We start from the raw sequence: 21115 nt of genomic DNA on the forward strand, positions 1-21115 counted from the left end.
AATCCAATTCCAGGGGCATTTTTCCTTTATTGGGAAGCATTTTTTGTTTCTGCATGGATACTTTGTCGTTCGCAAAAATCCTTGGTTCTTTTTCTCTACCCTTTCTCGAGAAAGAGAAAATTTTCTTCCTTTATATGATTTTGCTCTTGATTTTCGAGTTTAACTCAACATTTGGAGCAGCATTTGTTTTGATGGTTTGCTTCGAATTGGTGGTTTGTATTTGATTTCATGATCAGACGTCGAGCATTGCAAAGATCCAAGCATCTGAAAACGTGATCTTCAGCAACGCATTATATTATATTATATATATATATGTGTGTCCATTTTACACCTTAAGGAAAGCAACACTATTCATAATTTGATCAATCACGCTGCAAATGGAGGAGCAACAAATTAAAGAGAAAACGAATGAAATTCATGTAACGTTTCCAATCCTTATTTAGCATAAAACTTCAGCTAGCGGCTACTTCTGCAGGAGTAGCAGCAGCGACAGCCGCACCGGCAGTAGCAGTGTTAACAATGTTGGAAGCGCTGGCAGGGTCAGTAGCAAGATCGTCAGCAGCAGTAGCAGCATCGGCAAGGGCAGGAGCAGCAGTAGTGGCGTCAACAGGTGCCGGTTATTCAGAAATGGCGATCATTGCAGCACCGGAAGAGGAGGAGGGTCTCCATGTTCTTTGTGCAGCAAGGGCAGGTGACCTGGCGGATGGGGCTGCTGCCAGGGAGCAGGAGGTTGAGGCACTGCTGTTTGAAGTAACGTTCGTAGCTGGCGTCGATCGCGTCAATGAAGCCCTTCGTGGGGATTTCGTTCTTCCAAGATTTGAAGTCGGCGAGTTGGGAGAGGAGGGCGCTGCCGTCGCCCTGGAACCACTTTCCATTGCCCTTGAGCAAAAGTGCCCAGCCCCGGCCGCTGCTGCCACGGGTGAGGAGAAGGGTCACCTTATCCTGCACAGCCGACTTCTTCCGGATCTGCATCAGGGAGTGCAGCATGCACTCCAGGCGCGTCCAGAAGAAGCCGATCAGCCCGATGTCGACTTTGGACTCGCCGATGCGCTCCTTCGACAGTGTGTCGATTATCTGCTGGGTGCCGGTGGGAGTGCTCGGCTGAGGCACCCCCAAGTATAGCATCTGTATATTCGTCTCCGCCACCCGCATGACCTCCTCCAACTTTTTTGTGAACTCCTCGATCCACCCCATGTCCAATCCCCCAAACAGGCAGACGTGCTTCTCATCCTCCTGTAATCAGTCGAGAATTCACTCAAGTTAATTGAATTTCACATCTTTTGTGCCTAAGGGGCTTAATTTGATTGAATTGAAAATCAGAGTGCAGTGCTATACAACGACTCGAACTCCAACTCGAATTACTCGCTCGTGTAAGCTCTACTCGAGCTCCACTTATTTTGAGCTTGAGTTAAAACTGGAGTTGTAATTGATTCTACTTCGAGTTACACGATCTCGAGTTGTTTAAACTCAACTCAACTCGTGTCTTCCTTGTTTCTGAAACTTTAAAAGTATGTCAGTAATTTTTTATGAATTTTAATACTGTTTTTAGTACTTTTCACTTTCATTTTATAAAAATGTATGAATCAAGCAAAGCCAGCTTAAACCATGGAGCTCAAGCTTGGACTGGGTTTACCAAGCTGAGCTCGAGCCGAGCAATGTATGACTCAAGCCGAATTTGAGCTAGCCGAGCTAGAGTTCGACTCGCTTGTTGTGCATCCCTAGCTATAGTGGCTCATACCAATGGAGACAGCGGAAGATCCAATCCCCCGGCCAAAAAATCCCAAGTCCACTTTTGCTCTCTCCACAGTTCTTCCTCTCTCGTTCTTCCAAAAGGGTACGCAGCGTTTCCCCATATGTACATCATGTACAGTGCATTTTGATTGATGACCTCCCCTTGCCCATCCAAAGCTACCAAGATGGCCTTCTTCTTGAATCTCCACACCTTGCGTACGTACTTCACGAATGCAGACTGAGGAGGCGGCGGTCGGACCACTGTCAGCCATGGCATTTTTGATGCCTTGGCACTACTCAAGTCCTTGTTCTCTTTTATGGTCGTGTCCCAAATTGGAACCCACACTATTTCGTACCGTGCTGCCTTGCCTTTCTCTTGATCAGGTTGTTCTGTTTTATAGGCTTTGGTGAGACAAGTTATATCCTCATCCGTGATTTCCAGGTCTGAGAACAATAAAAGCACGATTTTCCCCCGCAACATCTCCACATTTCGCTGAAAAAATTAAGTGGGATATAGAACCAAATTAAAAGCATGCATGATGTCTCTATACGTGTGTGTGTGTGTGCGTGCATGTATGTATGTATATATACCATTTCTGAAACTTGCTTCTCATAAAGTTGTAGGTGCATGAAAAGTCTGTGGCTTAACATGCAAACATTGATAGGCTTTAACAAATTTACTTTTGCTTAGGCATGCATCGATTTTGTCTAAAATATACTATTCCTTATAACCACAACACTAATGCCTTGTAGCTAGAGAAGGCAAAACATACAGAGTTACCATAACGAGGTATGGACTCGTTGTGATGGAAGGGTAGTTCTTCTGGAAAAAATGTCCTCATGACCTTCATGTTGTCTACGTGGACTGTTTGGAAAAGTTGCTCGATTTCTCCAAAGGATTCTGCCAGCCTCTTCTCCTCTGACAAAGCATTCTTCAAGGGTAAGTGATAGAAATGGTATCCGTGGTGACGAAAATTGTTCCAACATCAGACCTAGAACATACCTGCAAACTTAAAGAGTTTATCAAATTGCTTTTGTAGATGATTATGGATGTTGTTCATCTTGTTAGCCAAGCTAGGAAGCTCCCAAGTCCCAGATGTAGTTGAGAACCTACATGTGTGGGGTGAGAATTAGCATAGAACAAGGCAACCACATTCTAATATGAGTTGATATTGAAAGTTTTAATACACCTTTTAGAGTAGAGTATATGCTTCAATATTTAGAATATTATGGTGAATAACATAATTGTAAAGTTCTTTCGTTAAACTGAAAAAAATAATGATTTATAGGGCGAATTTCGATCAATCATATTTTTTCCTCTAATCATGCAAAAGAATGCTGCCTTATCATGTTTTGTTGAATACTATGGTCTCAGTGGTGGGGGTACTGACGGAGATGCAAGACATGCATGCACTTACTCATGCTTTGTCTTTCTTGTCACAAAAGAACTTATATAAATTTCTTGTCACAAAAGAACATATATAGATATATACTTACTTACTGCTCTTGCCAACCATTGCAATAATCTGACCTACTGATGTTACCACACTCATGATGACCCAATAGACCGCAATTATGACATGAGACTGAGCTGTGGCCATTGCTGGGCTATCTCGGGGGATGTAGTCGATGGGCAGGTCTCTAAACTTAGTTATGCACCACGTGAGCTCCAACATTTCCTTGATCAAGTTGTTTAATTTGTCAAATTGTGGCTTGACCACATCAACATGTTGTAGCTGCTTGAGTCGTGCAACAGATTTGGCTAGCCGATCGGATGAATACAACATTTCAGTGAGCCAGAACTCTCCATAGATGATGGCATAGGCAGCGAGGACCAGTACCACCTTTCCTTCCCAAGGATAGCAACTCAGAATGTCACCAAGCAATGCCATTGTTGTTGCGTGTTGGTCGGCACCTCCCGAGCACTTGTATGTTATCTTCAAATATGCAACAATGATTTCAGAACATGTATTGAAAATTTGGAGAGAAGTAGAACACCATACCTAGCCGATCCTATCCATTGGTGTTTCATAATCAGAACAATTTGTTATTATTTCATGAATCTATTCAGTCATAGAACACTATGTTAAAACCTATCCTGAACCTGCTCCAACTTTTGAAGTAAATACATAAAGTAATTATTACAAAGTAATTACAGTTTTCAGATGGCCCTGAAAAGCGGAGAGAAACCCACTGACCTCTTCTTCTGCATAAAGGTCTTCCATCCATGCCCTCTAGGGCAGGCAGCTAAAACCTACATACATTATTTTTGATGTTGTAGTATTTGTGCTACTATAGTTAAAGTAATCTCTCTTCATCAATGTTGTGAAAAAAAAAACTGGACTTTCAAAATATATGATCAAAAGTTTCGGTATAATTTTCAACACCTTTGACTCTGTTTATGGAAGTCTCTGCAACTCTACCCGATAAGCATGAAAACAAACTCTAAAAGAACATAAGTCATGGTTTACTATCATCATACCTCACAACCAATCTTCTGGGTGATGTAAGACAGTCCACCTAACGCATCGAGGTTCATTGTATCAACTTCATCAATAACCGGAATAGACTGCACATATACCAGCTGTAATGTTAAATGTATTATGGCTAATGAAGTGACAAAGGAACATCAATACAAGCAGCATGATGAGAGGTTAATAAATAATAATGTAGTTCACATCCAACAATGAAATGAATGTTAAGAGAACAACAATACAATCAGCATGACTCCAATTCCTCTTAATTTACCCATTAGGAAGCGCCACTAGCTTCATGAAGGGGAATTGATATCAGTTCACAAATCAACAAAACCAGATGAGATAATAACATGTACCACATTCATAATATTATGGTTTCAATTACATGCGAATTAAGATAAGAACATGTACCACATTCATACATGTGCATAGTAATATCGAAGAATAAGTTGCGAATATCACTAACGGCAATGCCGCAATGATAACTATTATTAGTACACTACCAATGTCAAGTTGGGATATGTTACCGGCTGCAAACGAGAAGCAACGTCAGTAAAAAGTTGCGTAGTGACACCGATGACAGGCTTGACATCGAACGTTCGACCGTCTGGCTTGTGAGTGTCTTGTACATTCTTCATCACTGTATCATCATTAGAACTTGCTACGAATGGATTGTTAGAGTTGAAAGAAAGCAGCGTCCGTGGCTCTGCCATTTTCTCACTGGCATGCATTGAATAAGCCCTATAAAGACAATCGCAAGTTAAAAGATATGTTGTTATGCCTGGAGTGAGGCCTTGCATGGTAAGACGCTTTTATAATGAGAGGAAAGTAGTGAATCAACTTCCTTGCTTTCTCCCAAGGCCATTTCTTCCTTCTTCATGGCAACCACAGTTGCTTTATTGTGGGCCACACCATGCACCTATTCTTTTGTGTATCTTTTTGTATGGTGAAGGCAGGTATTTGAGACTTATGAAATGGCAGAGCATCTAGCGATGAGCCTTCACATGCAAGCCCATCATGTGGAGCACCAAAGAAGCAAACTACTACAAATGTTAAGAAAATTGTTGGAAGATAATGAAAAAGAAAGATCCAACTGCCGATACATTTCATGACAATCCAGATGCTTGAAACATGGAGCTGGACTCTATCCATGTACCTCCAAAACAGGCGATATGATTGTGTAAAACCATATGATAATAGATCGATGAAAGCAGCAAAAGCTGTGGTCATTTTATTTTTAGTAGGAGGTTTATATAGACTGAACCATGTTAGTCTTGTGTTTAAGAGTTAGAGAAAAGAGAGATTAACCAGTTAGAATGAGAGAAGAAAGAGAAAAAATGTCAAGCAAAGGGAAAGCCACTATTACATTATTAGACGGCAATGCAAGGGAGGAAAGACATGACCATTGGAGAGAATAAACATTATCAAAAGAAGGAAAGTCTACTTGACTTGTTCAGTGAAAAAAACAACAAATCAAACCCCACCAACCATCATAGAATCGCTCTAAACGTGGTGAACTGCATTCATGGTGATTGTAAAAGGATAAATCTAAAATTTGCCATACACGCTGGATATAATAGTGGTATCACATAACAATACAGCCTAATCTCTCCCCTTCGAGGATATAGACAATACTGCCAAACCTTGTAAATCCAGTGTTTTGTGTGTTTTCTTCTTGCTGAATCATTTCTTATATGACATCAGAGCATTGATTGTAGGAGACAGACATTAAAGATCAACCAAAGGCATCATGAGAGACTCCTCAATATTGTCATCTTATATCATCTAAAACGGGGTTGCATGCTTCGAATACTAGCTTCAATCTCCAAATAGTCTTCAACACTTTCTTTCTATCAAACTTAAAGCTGAAAACTACATGTTATGGGAGTCACAATTTAGTCCACTCTCATAAGTTATGATCTTATTGGCCTCGTTGAGGGGTTATGCCTATGGGTCCTAATCACAAGAAAGCTCGATACAGTTGAAAACCGGATTAGAATGAACGGTGTAAGGGAGATCAACTCTTGGTTAACTGGTTTTTGTGCTTCTTACTGGAACCATGCATAGCCAGATTGTAGGACTAAGTCTTCTTATGAGATTTTTCAAGCACTAAAACAGTCCTATGCTGCAGCACATTCCCGTTCTCGTGTAATGAAATTAAAATGTTAGTTTCATGCTCAAGAAAGAGAAATTAAACCATAGATGAATGTAGCCAAAGACCCAAATATTTGGCTCATCAACTTGCAGGGATCAGGAACTAAATCTATTGCAGAAGGTGACATCATTATGAAAGTTTTGTAAGGATTAGCTTCAGAATATTTGGCAGTGAAAACCGTTATAATTTTGTATGTAAAGACCGTAAGAAAGGGAAGTCTCATAGACTCATGACCATTCCTACAAAGCTTCAAAGGAGTGGATCGCAACGTTGAAGGAAGGTTTTTGTATGTTCAGGTGTCTTCGATGGAGCAATTACAAATGAAATAAAGTTCACGCATGAGCACTCAAGTTGGCAAAAATGTGGCTTCATCCCTGATTGCATTGGCAAAAAGTTCATTTCCAAAGGCATCCATTTGTTTCTCAAAAATGGCAAATATTTTCTAAGTTGGCAAAATCTCTTTGGAGGCTTGAACATGAACCGAGTCAAGCTCGAGCCGTGGTCGACAATTGAAATCCTTAGCTCAATTAGTTTGGCTCCAGCTCAATCTTGGTAGCAACGGCTCTTGCATTAGTTTGTCGTAGTAACAAAAAACATTGTGCGACTGCCCCTAGGCACCACATAAAAATGCTATCTTGACCAATAAAAAATGTTGATCCAATTCACACGTTAAGTGAGACTAGCACTAATATCCATAATTTAGATCATTTATGACTGCAACAGGGATTACAATCAAACAGCAAATCAAAGACCAATTACAAAAAGCCTCACCACGGCTTATATGATTAACACAGCAAACAACTCAGGGCATATGTGTATATATGCCCAAGTAAAACAAATTAAAATCGCATGACCAAACACCAAAGAACAAAACAGCTTTTATTACGAATTCTATGATCCTTACTTCAGTCGGAAACTTCAGTAGGACTCATACGACTCAGCCAGTGGCTACTCTATCAATCTTGTCGGTATGCCACTTTGAAGGGCAGAAGCTGCAGCAGCAGTAGCAGTAGCTGCACCAGCAGTAGCAGTAGCTGCACCAGCAGCTGCGGTAGCAACGTTAGCAGTCGCAGCGGCGGCAGGGTCTGGAACGAGCTGGGCATCGCAGCACTGGAAGAGGAGGTACCTCTCCATGTGCTTTCTGCACTCGGGGCAGGTGACTTGATGGACAGGGCTGCTGCTGGGGAGCACGAGCCTGACGCAGTGGTCGGCGGTCCTGTGGAGGTCGTGGCCGGCCTGGAATGCGCCGTTAAAGCCTTTTTCCGGGATCTTGTCCTTCCAAGAGATATAGTTGTCGAGGACGTGGATGAGGGCACGACCCTCGTTCACGAACATCTCGAGGTCGCCCCTGGCAAGGAGCGCCCAGCCACGGGCGCTGTTGCCGTAGGTGAGGAGGGTGATCACCTCCTGCTGGATCCTGTCTGCCTCTGTCCCCTTCTGAATCTGCATCCGAGAGTGCAGCATGCTGTCGAGGCGTGTCCAGAAGAAGCTAATGGACTCGAAGGGCCACGAGGCGCTGATTCTCTCCCTCAACACTGTGTCGATGATCTTCTTAGTGGGAGCCCTTGGGTGAGCCTTCCCCACGTACACCATCTCTATGCTCACACCTGCCGCCTTCATGATCTCCTTCATCTTGCTCGTGAACGACTTGATCCAATCGATGTCCTCTCCCCCATATAGGCATATGTACCTCTTCTCCAATATCTGTAATCATAAAACATCACTGTTTTACAACTAGGTCTCCCATGACTTATCTTGAATCTGCCACCTTTGAAATGTTTGAATGTTTTAGAAATCACCTTTATACTTTTAATTTTCTTAAAACAATTTTGAATTTTTTTGGCCGATTCATAATTGGTTCTGATGAATCTGAAAATCCCAATTTTTACGAACCGACCACTTTAATCTGTTTGCAAACACAAAATTAAGGTGTGAGATTGGACTCGTACCCAGGAGGACAGGACAAGATCAATGTCGTCGACGACAAAATGGAGCCTCCAGGTCTCTGCTCTCCAAAGTGCTTCCTCTCTTTCGGTTGAAAAAGGGTAGGCAAGGCCACCCCATATGTTGATCATGTATAAGGCATTTGGATTGGTAACTTTCCCCTGCCCATCCAAAGCTACCAAGATGGCCTTCTTGTTGAATCTCCACTCCTTGCGCGCGTACTTCACAAAGGCGGAGTTCGGGTGTGGCGGTGGATAGGCTGTCAGCCATGGCATTTCACCTGCCACCTTCAGTATGGCCTCCTGCTTTCCGCGATTGAGGTCGTTGATCGGATCCACGATTGGCACCCAAATTACCTCAAAGATGTTCTCCTGGCCGTGGCTATTATGGGATTGATAGAGAGCACTGAGAAAAGTTAGGTGCTCCTCCTCTGTGATTTGCAAGTCTGAGAACAGTAGCAGCACAATCTTCCGGCGCAATGACTCCACATGTACCTGGAAAAGGTGGGGCATTGAACATAAACACTGGCGTTAGCTTGCTTCTGCTATGGATAATGGTTGATCCTTTAGCTTAAGTGCTAGTTACATTGAGACTGCTCAAATTGTTCACACTTTCTTCCTGTAGTATACTCAAAATAAGAAGTGTGTACCCATATTCAAGAAATGCATAGATCATGAAATAAAAGGAAATTTCCACAAAAATGCCCATCAACTTTTTCTTTCTGATTTCCTGAAAGAAGCTTCCCGTACATGTCTAGAAGAATGAGAAAAGAGTGTGGCTCAAAATGCAAGCTTTGAAGGTTTTTAACAAATTTACTTTTGCTTAAGCATGCGAGCATTTTGTGTAGAATGTCCTTATAGATAATAATAACGCTGATGCGCAGTACAGAAGACAAACTACAGACCTTCTTGTCAACTGAACCCCGGATGAAGGGGTAGTCATCTTTGGAAGGGAAAAATGCCCTCTTAATCTTCACATTGTCCACATGTGTTGTTTGGATGAGTTGCTCAAGTATTCTGTAAGCTTCTATTGACTTCTTCTCATCTGAACAAACCATTCCTGATCAGATAAGTGGTAGAAAGGGAATCTATGCTGACAACAATTATTGAAACATGACAGTACTCCTATAATGTATTACTTTTCCATGCATGTATACCTATGGTCTGCAGGCATATCTCCAATTGCTTTTTTAGGTGGCCATGGATGTTGTTCACCTTGTGAGCTAAGCTCGAAAGCTCCCAAGCCTCAGATGTTGAAACAAGATACCTGCATGGTGAGAGTGCAAGAAGCTAAAAAAAAAAAGCAACGTTCTGATCCCAAATTTGTCTTTTTATCTTTTTAAGATTAAGTTGTTAATAATTTATTGAAGTTTTAGAATTAATTATAAGATGAAACACCTTTAAAGGGAAAACTGATCACGAGTAGTTTCTTTTCCCGGGGTCTAGAAGATTTAAAAGTAAATATCATGATGAAGTCCTGCAGAGTTTACTAGTATGGTACTTTAAAAATGTGTCGATTTGATAGATCAAAATGGTAATTTTAAGTTGAAAACTTAAACGATGAAACGGATGAACTTCAATAAATCAAGTTTTTCTTCTTGTGCAGTTGGTGCAATTACTACGTTTTGGACCAGTAGTTGAACTTGAACCAACCATAAAGTGTTTTTTTTAGATGCATTGAAGCAATAATTTTCTCTTTCATGCTTAGAAATGCAAAAGAATATTGCCTTTTGCACATTAGATTGGATTAATGTACGAATATATTGTTGATGGTGATGGAGACACAAGACATGCATTCATTCGTGGTCTATCAGCTGGTAACTGAAAAACATGTATAGATACTTACTCATGGCTCATGCTAATCAGACCAATGATCTGAGCCGACGATGTCACCGCACTCTTGATGATCCAATAGACCGCAGTTGGGATATGAGACAGAGCTGTGACCATTGCTGGGGCTTCCATGGAGATATAGTCTACGGGCAGGTTACTAAACTCAATTATGCACCTTGTGAGCTCCAGCATTTCCTTGATCAAGTTGTTTAAGGCATCAAACTTTGGCTTGAGCGCGTCAACATGTTCTAGCAGTTCAGGCATCTGCTTGAGGAGTGCTACAGACTTGGCCAGGGGATTGACTGCATAAAGCTGGCCAGTGAGCCAGAACTCTCCATAGCTCATGGCAAAGGCAGCCAGAACCAGTACCGCCTTTCCCTCCCAAGAATAGAGGCTCAGTGTCCCGCTGAGCAGTGCCATCGTCGTCGCATGTGAGTCGGAGCCTCCAGAGCACTTGCATGTTATCTTCAGACATGCAAAAAATCACTAGTGGTATCATCCTATACTGGCAATTTTGAGAGAAATTAAACCATACCGTGTTATGTTAGGGGATGTTCGAAAGCATGTTGGGTGCTGAACTGCTGACTTCTTCAAATTAAAGGTCTTAGGTCCAAACCCTCTAAATAGGCGGTTTGAAATCTATGTACATTACATGTTGTAGTACTTTGTGAGCTTCAAGATGGGGGCTGCTCTTCTTAGTTAAAATGTTAGTTGGGAGAAAGAATCAAGTAGAAGATCTTCTTAACTCTGAATCAAACAGCTCTTGCCTAAACTTTAAATTGATCTTCATCAATGTTTCCAAGATGAAAAAGACTACGATTAATTATATGATAAAAAACTTCGGTATGATTTTCAACAGTAAAATTCTGACCCTGAGAAGAGACAAAAAACAAGACCAGAACTGTAAAGATGCGCAGACACAAGTCATTGTTTAGTAGAACCATACCTCGCAACCAATCTTGTGTATGGTGTAAGACAGGCCACCTAGAGCATCAAGGTTCATCGAATCATCATGAGCCTTGCTTTCTGCAACAGCCGGAGCTTGGGAAGTAGTAGTCTGCAGATATGGCAACGGTAATGCTTTCTGTGTTATGGTTAAGTGACAAGGGAACAACATGAATAAGCAGCAAGCAGCAGGTGAAGAATTTAATAGTTACTAATCTTGAACAGATGTCATTAGGCTGGAAAATGTACTTAAACAACTCGTTCTTCCAAGCAACTAGATTTCCAGAGTTCGATCAGAGAGCGTTCGGTCGAGTGAGAAGTGCTCAGGTTTCCAGCTTCGTCCACGTAGAGGCTATGTATGGAAGACATGCATGAACAAGAAATTCTGCGGTTACTTTTATGAATGTTAACGTTGCATCCCACCTCTCTCACAGGGAGCAGATCAGATCACATCACTCGGCCAGTGACCCGTCTAAGTTAAAGCACCATCATGGTTCATTTTTTTCTTGGTTAGCCAGGCCAGGTGTTTGCGCCCCACCTTGCTCACTCAAAGAACTCGTTGGTCATGTAAAATTTGCAGTTTCTCTTCTCTCGGTAGAAGGCGTCACTAGCTTCAGGAAGTAATGTTCCTTGGATTTGGTGCCATTCTCAATTCATCTGAACCAGATGAACTGAAAACGTGCTGCACATTCATAATAACATGGTTTCTTCTATCAATATTCTTAATAAATTGTGCCAACTAATCATGTCAATGATGGATGTTTAGCTATTGTATGTTCCCTCTGGATTCCCCTACGTTACAATTGTAACGTACGTAGCATGAGGATTCTCTCTCTCTCTCTCTGTTTCTCTTTTTTCCTTTTAGCATGAATCTTGCCAATGAATATTGATAAAATATCAACCATCCCGTCTTCAGAAACAACAAAACCAACAAGCGCTTGGATATTTGATAATCAGCTAAGCTTGGAATAAGTGTTAATTTTCCACGCGTCTACCACCTGATCAATCTTTTCCTGCAACTCGGCCACATTTTCATACAACAAGTTTTCAATGCACAAGGAGCAAAAGTATCTTTTGGGCATGAGATCTTATGTATAATTTGTCTAAGAATTCAAAGATTATTTGAACTGCATCCACTGTCTCATCAAATATGCATAGACCTGATAAATAGTAGTGAAGAATAAACTTTACATTTTCAGCAACAACTGCTATTAGTAGTGCACTATCAATGCCAAATTGAGATGTCTTACCAGCATAGCAGGAGCAGCCTGGCGAAAGATCTGTTCAACGACAATCATGACAGGCTTGACATCGAACATCCTGCCGTCTGGCTTGTGAGTCTCCTGTATGTTCTTCATCACTGTACCGTCATCAGAAGCTGCAAAGAGCGGCTGGTTGTACTTGACCAAAGAAGGCATCTTCACCGGTGCCATTCTCGTAACTCCGCACGAATTGAAAAATTTCTGAGAAAACACACACTCGCAAGTGACGAGATGTTTGGTCTTGCCTTGAGTGAAGCCATGCATGATAAGACGCTTTTATAACAGGAAGAAAAGAGTGAATCAACTTCCTTGCTTCCTGCCAAGGCTATTTCTCTCTTGCTTTTGACGCCCCCGGATGCTTTATAAGCGAGCCACACCACCTTTTCTTTTATTTTCTTTCTCATTCTTTTCTTTTTCTGTTCTTTAGCTTTTTGTATGGAGAAGATAAGATCTAAACTCTGTGACGTTGGTCTCCGTCTCGCAACTTTTTTCATCATCACGATCCATTGGTCTCATCCGTCAGATTTGCACTGATAGTGTTGTGCCTCTCCATGATTCTGATATTCCTGAACTCATGGACCCGGGTAGCCGTGGATCGTGATCACCGGCTGACGAGATGTCGCAAAAGAAAAAGGATAAACGTGATTTGCTAAATCATTCTTTGAAGTACTGACTTTGTAGGACAATTCAATCCATCGGATGCAAGGAATAATTTGACAGCTGGTTGGGGGTCGGTTGATATAGAGCTAATCTCTCTCTCTTCCTTTTCTCTCTCTCTTCTCACTTTTGGACCTTTGGCAACTACTTGCCACCCAATATTTTGTATTTTGTCACCCAATATTTTGTATTTTGAGATTGAATTCTCATATCCGCTAAATCCCATTCTTTCTTTTTTGCTAGGTGGGGGCTTGGCCGGGGATATGCTTCATAAACTTCAATTTAAAATTTTGAATTTACATGTGTGACTTTTATCAATCTGCAAGCAGCCTCACAAAACCTAGGCCATTGCCGAACGCTAATTAAAAATTTGTTAGGTGTATATCTAATGCTCTATTAAAAAAAGATCAGCCTTGTTTATAGCGAGATATAATTTTTCTGGAGACACTTTTTACTCTGATCAAGTTACTCGGCAGGGGAGGAAAAAGAAAAAAAAAAAAAAAAAGGTTCCCCCAACATGCTGGTCTGTAAAGATGTGTACGTGCAAATCAGAGACCCAAGGGCGCCGTTCAGTTTAAGCTTGAATGTGGAACCCGAATATCTGAAACTTCTACAGCAGTTTATGGCAAAGTAAAAGGGAAAGGAATGAGTGCTGATTTACGGGGGAATATCTGCCATTCCGTGTTTTTGGGACCATGGCTTTCTCTTTATCTGTCATTGAGGAGGCAATCTTTGATTGGGTCGGCCATCTGATCTAAAAAGGGCCTACCTAAATTAATTCATATTCCTCAAAGTTAAGAGATTTCAGAGTCATGAGTTTAAGATCATGATTATGCTTTAAACCAGTAGATCTCAATTAAATCAGGACGTAGGAGGTTCTTACTTGAGATATATTTCAAAATGGGCTTTAAGCCCATAATGCAGATAAATCCCAGATCTTTGTTGAACATTAAAGATTTGGAATCCTATGATGTGGGATCCGAAATCATGAATTCACACCCTGATGAATTCCTAGTTAGTCCAATATGCACGGTGCACATATTATGAATTTGATCATGTCATTGATCGATTGGGAACCTTTTTGGTAAATTTAATCATGCAGGTCGATTCAATGCATTTGAAATCATATTATTCAAAACAGACTCGTGAACCGACAGCATAAAATTTCTTTTATAAGAGGCTGAAAATTAAATATCAGCTTACAAATTTCAAGGAACTTGGCAACAAAAAACCCATGGTCATTTTTAGTAGTCACATGTTTTGGTAATTTGAGTTCCCGTATAAAGTTAGATTTATTAAAAGTTATAGGGTACTGTAGTCAATAACTGAAATCTAGAGAGAGAGAGAGAGAACATTGCAAAGTCTTACGGAAAAGTTGGAAAAAGAATTGATGGCAGAGGCAGGGCAACATAGCAGCATAGAGTGAAGCGAAAAAGAAACGAGAATATTGGTGGGAACTACAAAGGAACTGTTGCAGCTTGGCCAGATCAAGGCAACCCCACACGATACCAAAGTGGGAGGAGCTTCTTCAAGGCAACCCCTCTAAATAAATATAGCATCATTCCTCACCATTTAGAGGATCCTCCATATGTTGAAGAGCCAAACCCGCTTTAGTGTCCTCTGTTTTTTAATTAGACCAAAGTGCGACACGGCGAACCCTTAATAAGATCATAGCCTAATTAAGAAGTACTTATCTCACCATGGTGCACAGATGGACAGAGATACCATAAGTGTGTGTGTGTGTGTGTGAGAAAGACAGAGAGAGAGAGAGGGTGGGGGTGTAGACTGGTATATCCTGCATAATCTACATGGGGAGCAAAACCATCAACTTAAGATATTCAATTAAGAGTGACCACTACTCGTTTATTGAAAAAACATGCTGACCCAAATCAGATTTAAATTTATAGAAAGCTCTGAATGACTTACTGTAAACGACTGGTAGTATAGAAATCATTATTCTTTTGACATCGACACTTTCCTATTCAATAAACAATAAGATAACAAGGTTAGATTATACAAAAAATCTTACCATGTATATTAAGCAGTTTGGCTCCTTCGTAATCCTAAGTTATCTGACCTGAACCAATTCCTGTATGCATATGTACATACAGAAATTCACAGGTCTTAGACGCCTCGTGTTAGAACCCAAAGCCCAGTTCAAAACATGGTAGAACCCCTCTTTCCCGCATACTATATACATATTAAAACTTGATATCCCAAAAACAGACTCCAGATTCTATGGAAATGAAGACATCTCATAAGGCCAACTCCCAACCCAACCTCAAGCGTCTATTCAACAGTATATGAGATTTATGGATTTTCTGAGCCACTGTACAAGAGGGACAGACAGTTTACTAAGTTCTGCCACATGCACCTTAGTTTTAGCTGAGATTATTTAACCTATACATACAATTAAAACCTACACAGTATTTACAAAAGAAAAAGGAAAAACACAGACAAAGTTTCTCCTTTTCCAGACTGCAAGAGGAACACTTTCACGTTACAACATTCTGCATCAAGAATCCTGCAACTGTGCTGCCCGACTGGTCAACGGGACGTAACTTACGGACGTTTCAGTTCGGACGCTAAGAGAACCATCAAGCCTCTTGTCCACAACCTTCAACTGCTGGAAGAGATCTCCCACAGGGATCACCATTCTGCCACCAGGCTTCAACTGCGCAACAAGGGGAGCTGGGATTTCCGGTGCAGATGCTCCCACATGGATGGCATCATAAGGAGCAGAATGCGGTGATCCTTCTCGACCATCTAAAACATAGACAGATATGAATAAAGAATTCAGAATGCAGTCATTTCAAATGGGGAGGGTCGTCAACAAGCTTGAAGCTAATTGTAACAGCACTTTGCTCGAGCATGTGCATCGAATACGGAAGAACAACTCGAGCTCAAGCAAAGCACTTCATCGCCCAAGCTGAAAACCGAGCCAAAATAAAAAGACAGCATAATGACTTCTTCGTAACTTGTATTGTACAGGTCGACATGCACGTCAACAAACTCAGGCAAACAGCCAAGCTAAAGCCTATTATGTTAACAATAAGAGCAAAGCCCATTGAGCCTTCTGACCAAAAGTAGAAGCCTTTCAAAGAGAAAGAAGATGGTGTGTCCCCCAACAAATATTAAACGACTTGACCCACACATAGAACTGCGGCTTGACTTTGACAATCTTGACCAACACAAACCTCAGGTAAACATTTCAAGCCTGGCTCAGACTCATGACTGGTTGCATCTTTTGCCAACCTAAAAATAAGCAGCCAGGCTTGTTTACCTGGCTAACATGCGGTCACTTGAATGCAATGTATTCTACTTGAGATTATTCAAAAGAAGATACCTCCAACATGCACCGAGAGAACACCTTGCTCAAGTAATGGTGCAGCAGCGCTTCTCTTAATGTTCTCAATGGAGATAGCCACCAGTTCAGGAATATGCTCGACACCTACAGCACGACCTCCAGATCCCACCATTAACGCAAAGCATGCAGTTAGATAACCAGTCCCTGCGAACATGTTTCATAAGAATCCGTGGCAAAAGCCCAAATAGGAAAAAGTATATCTCTAGAAAGAACGGTGCAGGTGCACACTTGACTGACCAACCGATGGTATCACTGGCTACTGGTCAAATTGAATATGAATTGTAGTCAGAGGGAAGAGATTTCTTGTGCAAGTCAGATCTATGTGGTGTAACGTTCAAGACAGTTGCCTCACCAATTCCAGTTGGTTGATCCAAAGCAACCAATCTTACTAGAGAGATATCATAAATAGAGGACCGACTTCAGTATATCAACAACCACCGGAGGAAATCCAGTGGAGTTGGCCCTGGCTTTTGTACATAATGTTCCTTAGTGCCTGGCATAAAACTAAACTCATTTGCTTTATTCATTTTCCTAGAAAATCTCAATTCTTTTAATCTTTATGAATAACTTTTCACTGATTTCTATACATGTTCTTGTCTTGAAAATACACGATAAATCATACAGACATTGCAGTATGCTCAGGTTAAACATAGAAGAAGAAAACCAAACCAACCAGCAGAAAACAGACAAGGCAAGCAATACGTGAAGCTGAAGTCAACAATCAGATGCCGAAAATGTTGCATTAGCATAATCAGCAGGACTCAAGGAGGTATTGTAAAGCTAAGCAGAGCCAGGCAATACGATCAAACCAAATTTTGAAGGAGTGATCCCCCGGTAACTATATTTCAGACAATAATGTCTGCAGGTCAAAAAACGCAAATGAAAATGCCATAGCTACAGTCAGTCCACGAGTCTAAGGAGCTTAAAACTTCAAAGGTGACAACTTTTTAAGACTGTTTGCATGAACAACATCAATTTCACGAGGATTATTCTGTTGAAAAAACTCCACGCATGGGATATTAAGTGAATGTAACTTGAACGATAGGAAGCCAGAGGACTTTCTTATGACACTTATTCCAACAATAGAGTTGCATAAAACAAAGTCGGATGTAAAGCAGCTATCAAACAACATGCATGATGAAGAAGGGGACAACCATGGGACAGAGAAATAGAAAGAACACTTTTAAAATACCTGAACCAACATCTAAGGCATGCATCCCCGGCTGCAAATGCTGCTGCAACAATTCAAGACACGTAGCATGCATATGAGGAGCAGAAATAGTTGCATTATAACCAATTGGCATTGGACTGTCAAGATAAGGATCATTTCCAGGAGGCACAAACCATCCCCTATCAACAGTCTCCATTACTTCTGTCACTCTCTTCGATTTGGCCACCCCATAAAGCTGCAATTTTCGCACCATTTGCTTGTTCTTTTCAAAATCACCACCAGCATGTAGCTGCCAAAGAAAGATAAAGTGAATTTGAACTTTGTTTTCATACTCAACGCTCACATCACATAAAATCAGGCACAGCTTTATGTTCAAGAAAAATGGGCTCAAATGATAAAAGAGAGCCATCCATCTAAAAGACCACAAAGCAGAGCCTGTGTTGTAAATTTGTGTAAGGACAAAATGCTGCAGTAAAGATAGCCATGCACATACAAGAATATAACCAACTGGAACGTCATAAATAAAAATTTTCATTAGCCTGTTTTCGTCTCTAAGACACTAGTGTCACTTTTTACCTGATGAAACACCACCCTCAAAAGACTTTATTTGTGCCCGCATCCAATAGAAGGAAACTTACATGTGAATTCACACATACATGAAGCAAGAAGGAATGAAATGCTTTGGTCACATTAGTTATTTCCAGTAGGACAATTGTTGATAGGAAAAAACAGCATACTTCTTCAGCCACTGCACCCCAACTACATCAAGAGCAAGTACCAGACACACCAAAATTCAGCGGCATAACTAACTATTATGGCTGTATAAGAAAACAACCCAACATAATTACCGATCCCATTAATCAGACATAGATCACATGATTACTGGATCACAGGCCAGCGAGTTGACTTGGCAACTCGTCCAGCTCAGGTTGTAAAATTTCTACATTGTACTTTTACTACAAAATGATGAAAAAGTTGAACAAACCTATAAATAATAAATAATTACAAAGTAAATACAATCTAATAAATTAAGTTCATAACTACAACTAAAAATAATAACTAATAAATGACATGGTTAATCAATTTTTACTTCTAATAAGCAACTTCCATTTATTTTTAGCAACAACAGGTAATAGACTAATAGTCAAATTTATGTTGAATGAAATAATCCAGAATAGGGTAATCCATAATTGTAAGCTGATTCAGCTGATCTTGAAGCAAGGCCTCTAGGATTCTATTGCATTGGGATCAGTACTTGATTCATGGTTTAGTTACTTGGAGATCCAAGTTGATTGGGCGATTTTCGAGTCAACTCGCTGAGTTTGCTAACCATGTACCCAGGCCTAAAGCTTCATATAGAATTCCTAGCTGAGAAGACATTTAGCTTTCAATGTCCAACTCAAGATTAGCATGCTTAAAACAACAAGATTTTACCAACCTAAACATGGTAGCATACCGGTAAATTTGGAACCTCAACAAATAATGAGACCAATACACTATCTATGTGAATGTATATTTAATTATAGACAACATAATGCATTCCCGCTTTAAATTCTCACATTCAAGCAACCAATTCCACAACTGTAAGCAAGCAGTTACAATTTTATGCTTGGTAACAATGGTCATAATTCAACTTTTTTAATTTGGTATAGTAATAGATTTTTTCCTGTTATTAACAAGCCTAAAGAACCAAGCAATGGGGATGTGACGTGACAGCTCAATGACCACTGGTGTTAAATAGGGGTGGTAGTATGAAGTATGAACCATGAACGATGCCCAATTCTTTAAGTGGGAATGCTTTTGTAAGCAAGTGAAACAGATAGTTAAGGTAGCAATGGGAACTTCGGTGGCCAAAGCACCATGGATTTCATTTAATGGTAATGCTTTTCAATATGGTGAAGCAGAGAGACATTTGATCTCCTAACCACTATGAATTTCACTTGACAACTGCGTCCATTGAACAGGATAAATTTTAAGGACATGCAAACTTCACTGTGAAAATAGATGGGCTAAGTAAACTTATTGCCAGACGACAAACTGAACACCATACACTTGGTTCTGAGTAGACATTTCCTCCTAAGTGGAAACCAATGACTTCTTGTTCCTAGCGGATATAATATGACAAGACATAATCCCCTCATATCTGTAACTTACATATAAGGATTTTACGAAGCAACCAGATAATTTGGCACTGTAGTCACAATTTTCACTTAAAAACGTTGTACCGGCACACAGCACCATATCCCCTAGGGCAAACTGTACTTGTCTGGTGTATGATATAATCGTTGATGCAACGGCCAAAGCAGCTTCAGACTATCACGCAAAGCAACTGAAATGCTGAAAACCACCTCCAGATAGTATTACTAATCTTCTTTTTACATTGGTCATGAAATTCTCTACAAAATGCATAGATGGGAAGGCCTAATGGAGAAGGCAAAGCAAGTCCGTGATGAACTGAAAAACAGACATCAATTGCGTCACAAAAATGTCGATTATAAAGAAAATCTGCAATACCACTTCATTCTGAATGGATAATCAACTTGGGTATATGATGTAATCAAGGTGAAGATAGTTATGTTCTTTAAATCTAAAAACTGCACCAATGATGCAGATGGCCGCTGGCACATGCTTCCTGTCTATCAATAGTCAATTACAAGCCATTGCCTTCTGGTTCCACCATTAATTAAGCATCCAACGAAAGGCGTTACGTGTTTTTAATGTGTTAGACACCAATAAGTAAATTCTCCCTTGGAAAGGAACGGTGAAGAAGAAGAACCGTACCTCCATTTTTGGCGAGAGGCGGAGGGCAGCAGCTACCAATCCCGATTGGAAGCCCGCTATCCTGCAACAACACAACCGAGGGAAAAGCGCTAGGGACGATGGCGGTGATCTTGAAGGGGGCCGGGGTAGTGGCAGAAAAGGAGGGAAGAGAAAGTGGCCGCTCACACGTGGAAGAGGAACTCGTACCACGGTGCCGCATCTAAGTGGTGCTGGCATCGCACCGACAACAATCCCACTCTTGCCTGCAGCCTCTCTCTCTCCCTCTCTCTCTCTCTCGCCAAAAAAAGGAGATAAGTCTTGTCAGGCTTAAGACTGTTGAAACTCTCAACAAAAAAATTTCAGGCTTTCGAAAAAAAATTCAGGCTTTCGAAAAAAAATTCAGGCTAACGATGTTCCATATTAATTTTATTAACGATGTTGGAGATTGAACAGTGATACGTATTGTATTGGTTTAGGCTCGATACGGCGGAAGGCGATTTCTATATTGTTATCATTATATTGTCATTTTAAGTTAAATATTACAAAGAGAATTGTTTTTCGAAAATATAAAGTAGAAAAGTTACAAATGTGCGCACAACAAACTGTCCAATAACACAGAGGTGCCTAATTTTTGAACTGCATCCAGTTCGGCACAAATTCTCAAAACACTGCTTCTCCAATGATAATATTAAAATAATAAAGTAAAATACCGAAAATGCCCTTCTTTAATTAGATAGAAGCTTATTGTTATTTATATTTTAACTAGAGTAGAGGGCGATTATAAACATATGTTCTTTAGAGGGAGATGAATGAT

General features: G+C 40.6%; 3 protein-coding genes across 3 annotated transcripts; all 3 read right to left on the reverse strand.

Annotated features, from left to right (window-relative positions):
• Positions 1-273: 273 nt before the first annotated feature.
• Positions 274-4979, reverse strand: LOC116247161 (protein SIEVE ELEMENT OCCLUSION B-like). Its single transcript, XM_031619158.2, has 7 exons — positions 4736-4979; positions 4214-4300; positions 3229-3668; positions 2735-2841; positions 2505-2650; positions 1739-2224; positions 274-1233 (listed from the first exon to the last, which is right to left on the reverse strand). The coding sequence occupies exons 1-7, from the start codon at positions 4937-4939 to the stop codon at positions 622-624; spliced, it is 2082 nt and encodes a 693-aa protein (XP_031475018.1). The 5' UTR covers positions 4940-4979; the 3' UTR covers positions 274-621.
• A 2073-nt stretch (positions 4980-7052) lies between these two features.
• LOC116249351 (protein SIEVE ELEMENT OCCLUSION B-like) lies at positions 7053-12607 on the reverse strand. The gene is made up of 7 exons (XM_031622604.2): positions 12335-12607; positions 11086-11196; positions 10153-10604; positions 9464-9573; positions 9212-9351; positions 8313-8801; positions 7053-8067 (listed from the first exon to the last, which is right to left on the reverse strand). The coding sequence occupies exons 1-7, from the start codon at positions 12515-12517 to the stop codon at positions 7312-7314; spliced, it is 2241 nt and encodes a 746-aa protein (XP_031478464.1). The 5' UTR covers positions 12518-12607; the 3' UTR covers positions 7053-7311.
• A 2686-nt stretch (positions 12608-15293) lies between these two features.
• LOC116246755 (protein-L-isoaspartate O-methyltransferase-like) lies at positions 15294-20625 on the reverse strand. The gene is made up of 4 exons (XM_031618614.2): positions 20323-20625; positions 17563-17830; positions 16350-16514; positions 15294-15769 (listed from the first exon to the last, which is right to left on the reverse strand). The coding sequence occupies exons 1-4, from the start codon at positions 20536-20538 to the stop codon at positions 15519-15521; spliced, it is 900 nt and encodes a 299-aa protein (XP_031474474.1). The 5' UTR covers positions 20539-20625; the 3' UTR covers positions 15294-15518.
• Positions 20626-21115: the final 490 nt, after the last annotated feature.

Source organism: Nymphaea colorata, chromosome 2, assembly GCF_008831285.2.
Source record: "Nymphaea colorata isolate Beijing-Zhang1983 chromosome 2, ASM883128v2, whole genome shotgun sequence".
In the NCBI taxonomy this organism is placed as follows: Eukaryota; Viridiplantae; Streptophyta; class Magnoliopsida; order Nymphaeales; family Nymphaeaceae; genus Nymphaea; species Nymphaea colorata.

What these genes read in the sequence shown, in the direction of transcription:
- LOC116246755 (XM_031618614.2), bottom strand. Translation starts at nt 20,538, where the DNA reads ATGCCAGCACCACTTAGATGCGGCACCGTGGTACGAGTTCCTCTTCCA. An exon ending in TGCCTTAGATGTTGGTTCAG is followed by an intron (nt 16,515 to 17,562) that starts GTATTTTAAAAG and finishes ACATGTTCGCAG; the next exon opens with GGACTGGTTATCTAACTGCA. An exon ending in TCTCTCGGTGCATGTTGGAG is followed by an intron (nt 15,770 to 16,349) that starts GTATCTTCTTTT and finishes TCTATGTTTTAG; the next exon opens with ATGGTCGAGAAGGATCACCG.
- LOC116249351 (XM_031622604.2), bottom strand. Translation starts at nt 12,517, where the DNA reads ATGGCACCGGTGAAGATGCCTTCTTTGGTCAAGTACAACCAGCCGCTC. An exon ending in AGGCTGCTCCTGCTATGCTG is followed by an intron (nt 11,197 to 12,334) that starts GTAAGACATCTC and finishes CCATATCTGCAG; the next exon opens with ACTACTACTTCCCAAGCTCC. An exon ending in GATATGCCTGCAGACCATAG is followed by an intron (nt 9,352 to 9,463) that starts GTATACATGCAT and finishes TGGTTTGTTCAG; the next exon opens with ATGAGAAGAAGTCAATAGAA.
- LOC116247161 (XM_031619158.2), bottom strand. Translation starts at nt 4,939, where the DNA reads ATGCATGCCAGTGAGAAAATGGCAGAGCCACGGACGCTGCTTTCTTTC. An exon ending in CCCAGAAGATTGGTTGTGAG is followed by an intron (nt 3,669 to 4,213) that starts GTATGATGATAG and finishes GCATATTTGAAG; the next exon opens with ATAACATACAAGTGCTCGGG. An exon ending in TACCTCGTTATGGTAACTCT is followed by an intron (nt 2,225 to 2,504) that starts GTATGTTTTGCC and finishes TAATTTTTTCAG; the next exon opens with CGAAATGTGGAGATGTTGCG.